Raw genomic sequence first — 15,046 nt, 5'->3', positions numbered from 1 at the left:
TCCCCCAGCAACTGACCCAACTTGTATCACCTTGCTGTTGCACTTGCCTCCCAAACCCAGTTTTTTCTTCCTCCTATCTGTGCTCCTGCAGAGAGATGAGGTTCTTTCCCTGTTCTCTGATCCCTCTGTGAGATGATTCAGACCAGTAATCCATCAGAAAACTAATTCAGCCAGAAAAAAAGAGTTTCCTGCTGATACAGGGAACTGAATATGCTCCTCACATGGTTGGATAAGCCAGAGCAAGTGCAGGGAAAATGGAAGGAGCAAACTTCTGGGGCAAGGCTCAAAGGAAGAGCAGAACTATCTCCTTTTGGCAGCAGCAAGCTGTTAGGTCAGCTCAGCCCCTCTAAGACTTTGGAGCGATATTGAGTGAATTTCTGTCTGCCCATTTATCAAGTATTCTTTTTTTTTTTTTTTTTTTTTTGAGTTTACAGAATTCACTACTTCAAAATTAGGATGGCTTTTTCAAATCATTTTTTGCTAGCATTTGGATGACCTCTATTAACCAAAATATTTTATCTGGAAGTGTTTGTAAATTCATGATGGCAATGTAAGACCTGTATTTCTCACTTGCCTTTTGTCATTTACTTGAAAATTTGTTACAGTTGTTTAGAGTTGTTTAGTTGTGAAGCAGGAAAGAAACCATAGGATTTGGATGTGCGAATTGCGGCCCTGAAAACTACATGTCTGGTCCAGAAACTGCTGCTGTTCACCTCCAGTAACTGTCGAATGGGTTTTGAATTCTGAATGTATTTGCCAAAAAATTGTGGCTGGTTCTTGAGTGACTTGCAATGCCAACCTCTCATTACTCTCCAACTACATTTGGTTTTATAGACGTGGAAGATTATGCCAGTAGCTCTTGTGGGAAGTTCAGTTGTTTTGGTCAAGTTTCAAGTATATTTTATGTGTGTGGATGTCCTGGCTTCAGCTGTAACAGGTATTTTTCTCCTTCTTAATAGCTAGTGCTAAGTTATTAGTTTATTATTTTAGCTCCCTGGTCAGCAAGGCTAGAAAAGCTGAGAAGAAAGGGTTTTGTTAGAAGCAACATATTGTTAGTTTTATATCTAACTTTGATTTATTTCAAGGATGAAATATTTCCAGTGTAAAAGTGTGACTAATGTATAAACCATTTGATACCACTATCCAAACGTCATGCACACACTAAAACTGCTAATATTGAAAAGGGTGTGTATATCAATATGTAGATGTTTTTGTAGCAAAAGGTATCGTCAGCAGTGTGGAGTTAGCAAGCGAAAACTCAGTAACAGACTCAAAAATACCTAGACAGTTATGTGTCTTCCTCTACTTGCATTTATTGCTTCTGTGGGTAGCAGATAAATCAGTGTGTAGCTAGCAAACACTCACCTCTTCCAGTCTCCACCGGTTTATCAGCCTTAAGTAGGCACCAGGGTGTCCTGTAAATCTTTAACAGAGGAATATGCATCAACTATATTTGTAAGCAGTCTGTTCACAGCAGTAGAAGAAAGCTCACACTGTAATCTTAATCTAATGTTACCTTAGAATGACTGATAAATCTATAAGAGATCTTATGCTGTAAAACATTTTGGGGGTTTCCTGGAATAATTTCCATGAAAGGCTAAGTATATTTTTACTTCCAGTTTTATTTCAATACCAAATACCCTGCACTTGGATATTCAGCTTATGCAGAAAAGAGAGAAAATCTGGATAAAACTGTTCATATCAGTTTGGAAAATGGCTTTCAACTGCCAGTCCATTTTCTTATACCTTAATCCGGGTTGTGATATCCCGCCTTTCTGTGAAATCAATGAAAATATTAGTTTTCGTTATTTTTTTCCTTTTTTTTTCTCCCCAAATGGTTTCCACATACAAATAAACTACACTGATGAATTCTTCTACTCAAGCTTTCTCTATTCAAAGGCTCTTCACTTGATTTTAAGGGACTTGCAGAGGATTACAAATAAATTTATATTTCATTTTCTGTCAGAGAAAAAACAACTGATAGCTCATAATTCAATCTTAACAGTCCAAACAATGTAATAGAAGCAGAAAACTATTCAGGCAGTTGGATTAGATGATATTGTAGGTCCTTTTCAATTGAACTATTCTATTCTTTCCTGAAAGAAAAAGACACAGTGTTATTTACTTACCTGTACAAATTACACACATAAAGACAGAGTGAAGTGACCTGCGTATATTGTATTATGAGATGCATTAGTTCCCAGTAGTGAAATTGTTAAAAGTTAGTACTGAGCCAATGTGGAAATGAAAACTGTCTGTTTATGGGCTTTAGAAAAGAAAAGAAAACTACAATCTCTCCTGCTTTTCTAGTATGGAATTTGCATTTTGAGATGTGTGATTAATATTGCCCCATTTTGTTTCATTACAGACAATTTTATTTCTTTTCTCTACTTCATTTTGTACATATGAGGGTGCAGACATCAATCTTACCTTCCAAGAAAGAATGCTATATAAAAGGTAGAGCTGTTCAGATTGACAAACTGAAAAAGAAACATTTTCAGAGTGAAGCTGTTCTCCCACTCGGATTCAGTACGAGGCTGCTCTGTGAAGAAAGAGAACAGAGTTTCAGATGTTTAATCAGACTAACAATTTCCCTTGGCACAAAAGCTGCACACACCTATCAGACCTGGCAATGTATCTGTAAATTAGCCCGCTGGTTTCAAAATATAAGATGACAGAAGAAATTATATCCAAAAGCAGCACATAGCAAGTGAGCTTGTGAAGACTTAGAAATCTCTTGATATCTGGATATGTATATTCCCAGGAGAGACTGTAAGAAAGTGGTTGGAATAATGTGTATATTAGACATCCTCCTAGATTCCTGTGTGCTTTACAGGCTCAGGCTCCCCTTGTTCACTTTTCTGCATCCTATCATAATCACATTGCCAGAAAGCACTCCACTACAACTATGGAAGTGCCTTTTTGTTAGAGATGACACACTGAACTGGAGCAAATCCTTCTTTTAATTCCATTAAATGGATTTGCCACCTAAGGACTCTACACAGGTGTCAGTGGAGTGCCATTGCATGACTCCCTTTCCTTGTCCCAGCGAACTCACTGCAGAAAACTGGGAAAAAATATTTTGCAACTGATGGGCTGAGGCCAATGCGAAAGAGGGAAGGCATATTCTTCCCTCTGGGTAGGCCCTAAATCTTCATCTAAGAAGATATTGTGACAGAAATTAACAAAACAACTTCTGTGCCAACACACCAGTACCCTGTCCTGGAACTACTTTACAGCTGGCAGGAGCTTGTTAATAGACAACCATTGCTGTGAATAGGAGCAATCAGAGAAGTGGAGGTGCTAATTCTAAATATCATAGTGGTAGTAGTCATATGCTCCTTCCAAAGGAGCCTCCAGGGAAGTACTGGAAATACAGAAACAAACTGGATTCTCTTTAATTAGAGCTGCCCTACCCCTGAGGAAATTTCAAATAGATGCATCAAGAAAACCATAAAACAGACCATAAATTAACAACTGTGTTAATGATTTGCAAATGCTTGTCAAGAAACCCAAGTTCGTGTGTATGCCAGTGCATACATATTTAGTTACACAGAAAGAAATAAAGCATCTGGGATTTTTGATGTCAGTTTGTGCGAAGGACAAGTTTGACTTTAACAAGGCTGCTGCAGCTGAAGCTGTGCTCATACACCCATCAGAGACAATGGCAACACTCGAGAGTGTGGCCATGAGCTCTGAAAAAGGTCATGTAAAGACTGAAGAAGGACATCCTGAGTGTAGCTTTGCTGCCAGTACCACTCTGAGCTTATTGCACTGATAAAGATCAAGCAAACTAAATCAGCTACTTAGGCTGCCAGAGTAAATACCACAAAACAGTTTGAACATGGTCAGAACAGCTTGACCCGCTGAGTTCTTGTACAAGTGCTTTCTGCAGAGTCTAAAAGAAGCAGGCCTATTTCATTTTAAGTGGCAGAAAGTAACCAAGCTTCAAAGTCTCTAGACCATATCTTACTGTTCCCAGGGTGTCACAGGGAGTAAAGGTACAGCCTGTACAAATCACATACTTGAAAGCCTTATTTCTCAACTGTAACTAGCAGGTATCTTTTCCATGGATATAGGATGGCAAAAATATTTTACATCTACAGCAAAAATATGGGGACTCTCAGTTTAATTAGAAAAAATAGAATAAAATGCTATCTTACATAGATGTGCTTTGAACCCATCACCTATGACTTCCCAGATGTAGAAAAGCCCTGACACTATCTAAAATCAGCTGTTTGCTTCCTCTGAGAGGACACCCAAATCTGTCCATCTGTCCAAAATACCTTTCTGAACATTATCAATGTACACAGGTATCCAGAAGCTCAAAATAATATCCTCAAACCACTTCCACTCAACCACTGGAGCTATAACATGGTTTGCTTAATAGGCCTTCATCAAGAGTCTCATTTCAGGCTTCCTGACACTAAGGAGCACTTGCCAATTGCCTCCAACTACTGCAGCATGATCAGGATCTTTACAGACTCTTCCTGAACTATGGATATATGAGTTATAGTCTATTGCTGCCACAGGGACAATATGTGATGTCCTTAAAAAACATATTGTTTGCAGCATAAAGATCACCTTTTGTGGGAACCGAAAAGATTACTGAAACATAAAACATTGAGTTTAGATGTTGGTAGAGCTGATGAGTCAGTTATTTTCCCTCCAAATTACTGCCCCTCTTAAACATGTGTATTTGATAGTCAATAAACACCTTAGTTTCAAGCTATAATTTTGGCTTCCAGAAGTGATTCCCTCATTTCCAGGTCTTCACAAAGCCTGTGGGTTGTAAGTGCTCATTCTCTCTGAAAATTCATGCTTTTTTTCCACAAAGGTAGCAATTTGTTTAAGTTCTCACAAGATAAGTGGTTGGTACAAGAACCAGACATAGCAGGTCAGTGATGTCACTGCTGATTGAATGGCACCATAGCTGTTTATATGCTCCTGTATTATAAACTTAAGAAAAACATCAGTTCCTATAGATTGAAAACTAATCAGGGTTTTTCATATTTGTACAGACAGTTTGAATGCTATCACAGTATACGGGCCAAAAAATACCGTATCACTCAATTTTGTATTTAACATTGCTTACCTAAATTTGTCAGGAAAAGAGCAACCTTTTCATACAGCTGTAACAGAAAAAGAAACAGCTTCTTAGATACATGACCAGCTCAAAAATATAAAACTGTTTTCTAGGCAGAGTAACTTCTCCTACATGTTAAATCTGACACTCAGATGGTCTCTGTGATGCTTTGACAATTATGATAATAAAATTGTGTAGTAATAATATAGTAATGATATAATCAAACAAGGAATAGTAATATTTTTAAAGCTTATACTCAGCTCTTTTCATCCACAACATATGGAGAAAAAATCGTTGTTACTGTCCCTATTTTACATGCACAGTGAAAAAAGGGTAAGATAACTTTTACCAAAACACAAAGCACAACAATAGCACAACTTGGATTTTTGATTTAGTGACTTATGGAAAACATTTATCTCACATAAAAAAAAAATTAATCACCCTAAGTAAGAACATGCACTAGTATGTTGGGTATTTTGGGCTTTCTGGTTTTGTTGGGATTTTTTTTGGTGCTGAAAGGAAAATCACTGGGAAGACAGGGTTGCTTCAGAGGAAGTCTTTAGTAATCTTCACCACCAGACACATACCTTACTCTGAATCAGTGACACTGTTCTAGGTCCCAAAGTGGTACTTTCTGTGCTTAGCAGATACCCTGCTCTCAAACTCACTGGGAGACTGATAACTTCATAAAGCTTACGAAAGCTAACTTGAAACGTTTTCACATTTAGTGTTTGCAAAGGGTTTTTGAACCTATAAAGTACATTACCACGAACATCAGTATTAGTGTAAATTCATACTTTTTCCATTTGCTTTAAATGAGTCTGGAGCCTGTTCACACAAAATATTAGATGTCCTTAACTCTCACTGATGCCTGCAGGGATAAAAAGCTCCTCATTCTTTAGGCTCAAGTACTTACTGATTCCTAAAATGCATATCAGCAATATTTCTTTTCATTTGCAGTTATAAATTCTTAATTAAATTGAGTTATGAGCAATTTACAGATCAAACTGCCTGCTTAAGAGCTGAAGTCACCCTGAATTATCTCATCCATATTAACAAACACTTCTTACTTAGGATAGCTTTTCTCTGCCTTTGGAGTAAACAGTTTTGTTTCAAGCAATGAAAAAGGTGATTTTTTTTAGGTTTAAAAGGATCTATTAAGGACAACTGTAAAAGTGCTAAATGTCTGGGTGTTTTATATCCTGGTCTCAGCAGGGAGTGTGCTATTTTGCAATTTTATTTCTTTTATGCTTTGAAGGTCATTTTGTTTTGTCGGTGTATGTGCCTAGCTCCCAGTGCATCCATTCTAGAAGTTATTTGTGGTCTAGAGCTTCCCCCTGATGCTTAGAGAGATTGTCAATCCCTATCAGAATCACTAGTGTTTTTCCAGGCTTCCTAGCAGTGAATTCCTTACTGTTATACAGTATATATACTTATATACATATATACTTATATATATATATACTATACTTATATACATCTGGGTCTATTCTGGTTTTATTACTGTATCCTTGCCTGCTCTCCTGCTACTTTGTTTGAGTCACTGTAGAGAATTCAACCACCTGAATTGCTCCTGGGGAATTTAAAAAAAAAAAAAATAAAATCCCACTACTGTCCCTCAGCATTAACTGCATTAATCCATGATGGGAAGTGAGGGATTATGTACTTAAATCCTTTTCAAAAGCTCCTACAGTTTCGTGTTTTGGGGATCTTTTGTTTCCATGAGCTATATCCAGATCTAAGGCGGTGGTATTCGTTGCATGGTAATGAGTGTAAGGCTTAAGAAATCCATCTTTGCAGTGCTTTACTTATTTGATGCATTTTAGGAAAGAAAACAAAGTTTCTCAAAAGGCACCTTCAAGCCTTCTTCCATTATTTAAATAATTTCTCTAAGCTGTAAAATGCTTTGAGAACCAAATAATTTTGTTTGTGCTATAATTCTTTGTTGCTGCGTCACTGCATATACAATGACTGATGCTGAGAGCTTGGAAATGGATGTACTGAAAGATATATATAGTTTTCTTTTTATTTCTTCTATGCTTACTGTGTGCTTTAGGTGGATTAAAAAAAAAAATATCTAAAAGCTCCAGATAGCAAACAATAAATCAAAATAACATAAAACAAGAGACCCCTCAGTACAAATTCAGACAGAATAACAGCTTCCACCTCTTACTTCTTTTCTTTCTCAGCCTATATCCCACCTTAGGGAAAATACAGGAAAGTAAACAGTTCTTGACAGACTGTCCTAGTCACCAATCCAGTCTTGCCTATGTGAAAGGGAGCAAAGCCTCTTGGAATTTCCTTCTATATAAATGAGTGGCTGTTAAAATGAATTTTTAGGTGGTGGAAATGCATGGGTATTGCACCGGAAATAAGAGAAAGAGGTCTCCAAGCCAGAACTTGGAAATATGCAGGCCTGAAATAGCATCTCTTATGTCTGCTAGGAGGTAAGTTAGAGTACCTCCTGAAGCAAAAACTAACAAGCTTTCTGCAGAAAGTTCTTGCTACTACTGAGTACAGATACTCCATCCTGGATCCATTACCTGGATGTTTGTAGGCGGATCCCTTCTCTCCCTTGAAATACATTCTTAGAACAAAACCCTGACAGTAAAAAGCCATAAACCTCTTGCTAAGAGCAAATAATTAAAACCACACTGCTATCACAGCAATATACAGCAGTACCTGCATCTTGATGGAAGGACAGAACTCATTCCCCATCTATCCTATGATATACTGTCTTACTGTGACTTCTACCACATGGAAATTCCAGTTTTTAATTTGGCCCAAGACTAGTTCTGAACGAGTTCACAACAACAACCAGACCTCAGAAAGCCCCCCTCCCAATGCCTCCAGACCATGTCTCAGGTGCACTCTGACAAAGTCCATTGCTAGCTCATGAACAAGACAGGTCTGCTCAAGCATCGTGAAGTTCTTCAGCCCGAGGCAGTCCTCCTGCATATGGACATTGTGTCTCTATACGCTATCTTCACCGGTAAACTACTGTGAAAACTGAAGCTTGAATTGCTGAAATTAGTATAAATTAGAATTAAGCTTGGCCACTGTATTTAAAAAATAACATCAAAACACTAATTAAAAAGAATAATATTAACGAAATGGACTGAAACCTGCAAATATATGAAAAGAAAAAAAGAAGCAGAGGATAAAAGAGAAATAGAGACATGTCTCCCTAGAATATTTTTTTAAATATTCAAACACAATGTTTTGGATTTGGAACTGTACTTTATATAAATAGTGAATGATATTCATAAACAATAATGCCACGGCTTAGCAAGACATTGAATTTCTGATGAAAAAGGAACCAAAAGCATTTGGTGATCTGTAGACTGATGTATCTACTAGTCTGATGGCTCAGGTACATCTTTGGATATGTTACTCACCACATTTAGTAGCATGATGATGCAAAAGTTGATGCACACTGCAGTCCCTGTAGTTGCAACCTGAGAGTTATTTCTGATTAAAGCCCACTTAAAGGCAGCAAAAGTGCTGACAGTCACAACACGGTAAATAACAATGCCAAAAACAGCAGCAATCACCACACAGATCTAAAGGAAAGAAAAAATCAGAGAGAAACCATTTTAGCATGGTGTGACTCATCTCATAGAAACTCAGACACAGTACCCATTAGCCACCTTATTAGATAAGGAAAGTTTCTTCAGCAGAAGACATGATTATTTGCAAAAAATAGGTGTATTCCAAGGTTATTCACAGAGAAGTGTATCAGAACTGAAGGATATCTAAGATAATTAAATGGGCAAAATGATTTTGAAAACACTGAATGCTAATCATCAAGCTGGTTTCATATTTTATTAGTCACAAAATTGATTGACGTAATCCCAGTGAAGAAGAAAAATAAAAGTGTGTGAATGTGAAGGATTGTCTCTGAATTCCCTGCATAGCGTTGAGGGGAAGAAGGACCACTTTCCTTTGTTAACAGGGAACCACTAGTACGGTTCAAGCTGTATCAGTAACTGCACTGTGAGAGTTAATGCTGTGAAACTCAGAACAGCTCTAACTTGAAGTTTTTGTAAGCATCTATCTCCTATGTTTAAAGCTATAACTTTTAAGGAATATTTTTACCTAAATGAGGGGAATTCTGAGTTTTTCTAAGTCATTGGAAGCCTGCACTATGCCAGCAAACCCCCACATTTTCAGTGAAAATAATCCTTGACCTGTTTCAAGAACTGTTATGAGGATAATTTGTCCTGCGTGCAACTCAGAGCAAGGTTACTTTCTGTCGCTTTGAGCAGGATCTATCACTAGGCTGAGAAGATTAATGACTGTGTTTGCAAAGGATAGGGAGTGAAAACTGTTCCCCTTCAAGAGAAAAAAAAAGTAGGGAAAACATACAAAATGTTGCAGGTATAGAATCATTTCTGAGCAAAGACTACAGTCCTGAGCAGACATAAGTCTTCAAAGACTGAGTCAGACAGCATGTTGGCTCCTCATGCCCAGTGTTTTCCTGTGTGTCTGTCCATCCTCCAGACATACCAGAGCACAGTTCATCTCAATAATTCTCTTGCCTTTCTTGACCGAGACTGCATTGGACAATTTTGAAGCCATCAGGTTCCTACAAGCCCTCTGACCTGTTCTCTTCTGTCTCATTCAAACACAGAGTTGCTGGGCTAGCTCACTTACCTGGCTCTTCACAGCTCCTGAAATTATACATATGTCATTTTCTAGCCTCCTGGGAAAGCCCTAGTAAATTCCATGAGGGTCTGAGTTGATGTCAGCTGTGTTTTCAAGACCAGTCCTACCCCTGCTGTTGTCATGTGAGTAACAGTTTCAGTGAAGTTAGAAGATGGGGGCATTTCAGCAGAATGCAGGCAGCTTTCTTCAGGAGAAGTGCATCTAGTTTTGCATTTTGGAAGCAGGAGAGATGCCTCATTTTAGACAAGGAACATCGAGTTTTCCATTTCAATTGCATTAGGAATATGAACCCTCCTCGATACACTGAAAAACTGGGACATATTAACATCATTAAGCACTGTAGGCATCTTAGCTGCGTTTTCTGTAGCGTTTACAAAGAACAGCTGCCTATTCTATGGCATCAGTCCTCATTACTCTGTGCAGTCTACACAGGGAAGGCAAGGAAATTGATGAGCTGGCTCAGCCAGCTGAAGTTGGTGCCTAAATGTGATAGCATTACTATTCCAGCAGGTGTATTGCTACATACAGTGATACGTGTATAACCCTTGAAGGAAGGACTTAAATATCTGGGAGATTCAGTGAAGAGTAAACTTGTGTAGGACTTTAAATCTCAGGCAATTTGCTTTGTACAGGTTTTCAGCCTGCAGTAAACATGCTAGAGCTTACTTGACTTTAAAGCAGTCATATCCAGTATCTTTATGCTCTCTCACTAGAGATAATGCCATTTTGTATTTTTTCAACTGGTAAATAAATAAAAGTTCTCAAACCATAAAAAATATTCCAGATGCAGAAACAATGAGTCTGCTGCATTTATCTGCAAATGCTTGATAAGGCTCTGGCTTCCCGGATATGGGGTTCATTCGTTCTTTCTTGGAGTACTTGGCTTCAAACTGTGGACGTATTTCCTCCTAAAGAATAGACAGACAACGTTCACATACAGCAGAGCTAGGAAAGATTCTGTAGGAAACTTCAGATTGCTTATCAGATAACCAATATCATTATTGGGAAGTACATCTTTGAATTCAGCAACTGGCGCATCTCCAATAAACGCTGAGCTGGGAACTAAGGTCTCCTTCATGAGAACTAGAATAAAACACTGGATCCATAAAGCCATATTTTAAGTACTTAGTAAACTCCCCAGTTAGCTAGCCACCTAAACAATATAACAAATTCTAATTATATGGCTGTAAACCAGATAATTTTAAGGCTGATACCACAGAATTTTCCAACCTGGTATTAACCTATTGATACTGGAATTCTACAACAAAGCAAAAAAAAAAACAAACCCCAACACCCCAAAACCAAAAACCCAACACAAAACCAAATTCCTTTATCCAAACCCAGTTGCTGTTTGCTAGGTAACTAGGTTACCTTCCTGTTATCAGCAAAAGTTTCTCAGCATTTGAAGAAGGAGCTATGACATCTAATACTGCTCAATTCTTCCCAACTTGGACAACATTATCTGAAGTCCTGTTTTGCCGTAAAAACTCTCTTCTGAAATGAAACCTGTGGATCTCTTTGAGAGGCACTTTGATATATCTGTTTACAGCCTTGTCAGAAGACAAGGTTCACCCCTAGTTCAGGTAAGACCTTATGATTTTCATCTGCAGTAGGGCTACCCCACTGCCCTGCCATCCAGGAGGTTCACCAACAGTCACACGTCCTCTGACATCTCACCCAAGTCTGACATTGAGGATGCTGTTAGAGTTGAGAGAAGGTACGGGAGAGGAAGTGGAGAGGGACTCTCACAGCTGCTGGCGGTCTATCTACATTAAGTCAAGTTTTACAACGCTGTGATGCATACTGGAGAACTGGCCCATGGTACAGCTGGCTACAAGGGAGCACAAAGACAGCTATGGCCTTTCTGAAGCTTTTCCACCAGGCCTCTGCTGCGCATTTCTTTGTAAGAGCCGAGGACTGAGCTTAGCAAATTTAGTCACTTCCATCCCTCAGCCTGCATTTAATTGATTGAAAGTTGTACATGCCCAGACCTTAAATGGCTGCATTGAAACTGGTGAATATTAACTGCTCATACAAGTCTCCAGAATGTGAATAAAAGTAAGATATCCTAAAATCCTACATCCTTTTTATAAAATTCCCCTGGGGTATGGGGAGAAAGTCATGCCTCATTCTCATTCTCTCAAGTTTTGAAGGTACTTTTTTTCAATACAGTTAACTTCCAACTTTGAGCAGCAACCTGGTAATATGGTGTTACAAAAAGTTAAGAGGCATGTATGTTCAGATGCAATGCCAGTGTAAGTAATTATGGGCTTGAGGGAACCATGCCTACATTAGCTATTTACACAGACTAAGCATGTTTCTGAGGGGGCTCTTATTCTACCTTGCTCAAGCTGTTCCTGCCATATTAGGGCTGAAAGCTGCCAAGCAGATCATAATCTAGCAAGAGAAACAGTACTATTCCTGTGTGCCCAAGGACATGCAAAAGGACAGAGTGTAATAGCATTGAAGCAGGGTGCTTGAGGATGGCACCCCAGCTGGGGTTAAACCACTACAGGACTCTGCCAGCTGGCTTACCGAGTCATATACAAGAAACCCTTTCTTCTCTGCAGCTCTCTCTAAGCCAAGTTTCTATTATCTTTCATAATCTGCACTATAGGGAAGTCCTTCTCATATCCACCCATTCATGAGTCTAGGTATCTATCTCCTACAATCTCCAGTCAATTTAGATAATGCAACTGCTATTTTTACAGACACTTTTCACACAAAACTGATACTTTGGCATGGGCCTGTTTAACGACACCCAGCAATGCTGAGCACAGTTTGGAGCAGGAAGTGTACAGTACTGTATCTGGCTGAGGTTAATGCCATAAACTGACACTGAAGAAAATTATAAAAAGTATGCTGTAAATAGGAACAGAGCCATATTTCAGACGGCAGTGCCAGGAACTCTGCACAGTTCATTTCTGGTCGCACACACAGCCAAGACCAAGTTACTCTCCATGTCTCCCATCTTGCACCTGATTTACTAGAAAAGGGAATACAAACATGAAGGGATGAAAAACCCAGAAACATTTAGCCTGTGTCTCCAGGCTGGGGGATGTGGGCACTGCAGGGACTGCTGCCTGCCCTCCTTAGGTGAAAATCTAAAGTGGTGAGGAATTCACAAGGTTGCATGTCTGAAGAAATTTAATTCTCCTTCCCTTTGTCTTCACTGCTTCATTCCTTTGTTTCTTCATTTAGAACAGAAAAATGATGATGAAGTGATAGGAAGCCTTACAAATGTTTTGTATTTTATTTTTAATCTGTTGTAGGCAGGAATTAATAAATTTCTGTCTGTAGCAAAACCTTATTTTTCAATTTGACAATGAAAATTAAAGCAAGCAAAAACTAGACATGACAGATAATGCTAATACAAGTAACAATCTTCATTATCAAAATCTTGTAACTTAAAACAGTAATTAGAACTCTTTAATTGATTTCTTTGAAATAACTACTAAAAGAAATAATCTGATTTTGTCCAGTGACAAATGAATGGGATGTAGAGAGGAAATTTAATTAGCAGTGACTTTATGAGAAAGCAGCACTTTTAGGAGTAAATTTTCACCCTACAGAGATAAAATTCTCACTGCCATCTCACTGACAAGAACAACTTCACGATCAAACTTCACAGGATAGGTCTTTTTCAATCTAAATAAAACTGACTGTTCTGCTTCCTTCCTGCTTCTCAGACACAGATCATTCCAACTCTTTATTCACTGGAGAAACTGTACTGTTTTCTGGAATATCAAAAATGGATTAATGTGCAATGCCTTAGAGCAGATATTTCCACACTAGAAGAAGTACTCTAAATTTCTTTTATCCTTGAAAATATATCCTTTTCTTTCTGGATGTTACTGAGTCCTTCAATAAGTGAATTCTTGCAGGATTCCTGTCCTGCCTAGTCCAAGGATATATTGTCCTCTATATCCCAGATGTACAAAAAAGGGATTTGTAAAAGACTGAAAATCTGAATCTTGATCACTGGGACAATGATGTCAGCCCAAGAAGTAAGTCTACTTGCAAAGCTTGTGGTTTGCAGGTCATACTGCTTGCCACTGAAAGCAATAGCAAAGTGAAGAGATGAACTTTGAACCACAAAACAGGAAAATGGGAAACTACTTTTTCACCTGGGACACCTGCTTCCAAACTGTGACTGTCATAGGTGCAAAGTCCTGCAAAGACCCCAGCTCCAACAGAAAAGTGCAGCATTTGATACTCAATAAAAGGAGGCAGTGTTCCACAGAGATGATCTTCAAGCAAGGACATACATGAGCCATGAAGTAGGCATGGGCACTGTCAACTGTAGCATCTTCAGAGAAGACACCTCTGAGAGGCATCAGCTCCCACTCTTGGGATCCCACTGAAAGCTGAACAAAGGAGGAACTGATACCTCAAATGCCAATGAGATGCTGATGCTCTGATGACTGATCACATAAATCTTTGAGAAATAGCCAGGTGAGTTCCTATTAGTATCTTTAATCTCTAATGTGACAGATAAAGGTAGCATCTGGCACACTGCTTCTGAAAAGAAAATATCTAAGGAGAAAAATTCTCATTTCCTAGTTTATGAAAATGTGAATGGAGAATTGAAAATATATCGAAAAGAAAACATGCTTACATTTTTAACCAAATCTTTTTGTACTAAAGATTAAAGAATACATTCTTTTACAAACCTCTTCTTCTTCCCAGTCTATCAAGTCCCAGTCATAAGCAATTACTGCTCGCCTTCTTTTCCAAAATTCCAAAAAAACAGTTGCTGGAGCAAATAGAAAAATAATATAAAATTGGTTTTCAGTCAAGAAAGTGTTAATAACGATCACAGAACTGTTGAATGAAACTGTTACATTATTTCCATTTCTTTGCATAAATAGGTTCCTTTGAACAGCAAATCATGCTGATGATCAAAACTGCTTTCAAAAAACAGTGCTTTCTAAGGATTACTTAACTTTCCCCAAGTATGATCTAGGCTTTAGAGATTTGATTTAGTGCTAAATAAGAATGTTTAATTTCTAACCAACCAAGGGAGGACTCTCAGAGAATAAAATTGTTCCTGTGAGTCATCATTACTAGATATAGCAGATTTTTGATGAAGCAAAAGGTTTCCTGGGGCTATTGTAGGCAAAGCAGTAACTTTCCTTCTTTGAAGACCATTTAAAATGCACAGAAACCAGTACCCAGAGGAAGCACATTACACTGCACATGCAAATCTGTAGAGTATTAGCTGAGGAAATGGGAACTCTTATTTTACACCTGTCTAATCCAGACCATTTCTTTTACACTACATGAGTGTAT

At 38.3% G+C, this 15,046-nt stretch overlaps 1 protein-coding gene across 4 annotated transcripts in view; it reads right to left on the bottom strand.

Moving 5' to 3' along the window:
- The window catches only part of LOC130607990 (anoctamin-4), a 192,781-nt gene that overhangs the window by 25,967 nt on the left and 151,768 nt on the right, over positions 1–15,046 (bottom strand). For all 4 annotated transcript variants that reach the window (XM_057425557.1, XM_057425566.1, XM_057425581.1 and 1 more), the window contains 6 exons: positions 14,428–14,510; positions 10,522–10,662; positions 8,485–8,649; positions 5,096–5,132; positions 2,431–2,542; positions 1,366–1,423 (listed from right to left, as the gene is read on the bottom strand). In XM_057425557.1, the coding sequence (XP_057281540.1) occupies positions 1,366–1,423; positions 2,431–2,542; positions 5,096–5,132; positions 8,485–8,649; positions 10,522–10,662; positions 14,428–14,510 (596 nt within the window). The remainder of the gene's footprint in view (positions 1–1,365; positions 1,424–2,430; positions 2,543–5,095; positions 5,133–8,484; positions 8,650–10,521; positions 10,663–14,427; positions 14,511–15,046) is intronic.

Source organism: Pezoporus wallicus, unplaced genomic scaffold, assembly GCF_028554395.1.
Source record: "Pezoporus wallicus isolate ANWC-B61680 ecotype Strahan unplaced genomic scaffold, APGP_CSIRO_Pwel_v1 scaffold_3294, whole genome shotgun sequence".
Taxonomy (NCBI): domain Eukaryota; kingdom Metazoa; phylum Chordata; class Aves; order Psittaciformes; family Psittacidae; genus Pezoporus; species Pezoporus wallicus.
Note: the sequence above shows the minus strand (reverse complement) of the source record. Positions and strands in the feature narration are given on the sequence as shown.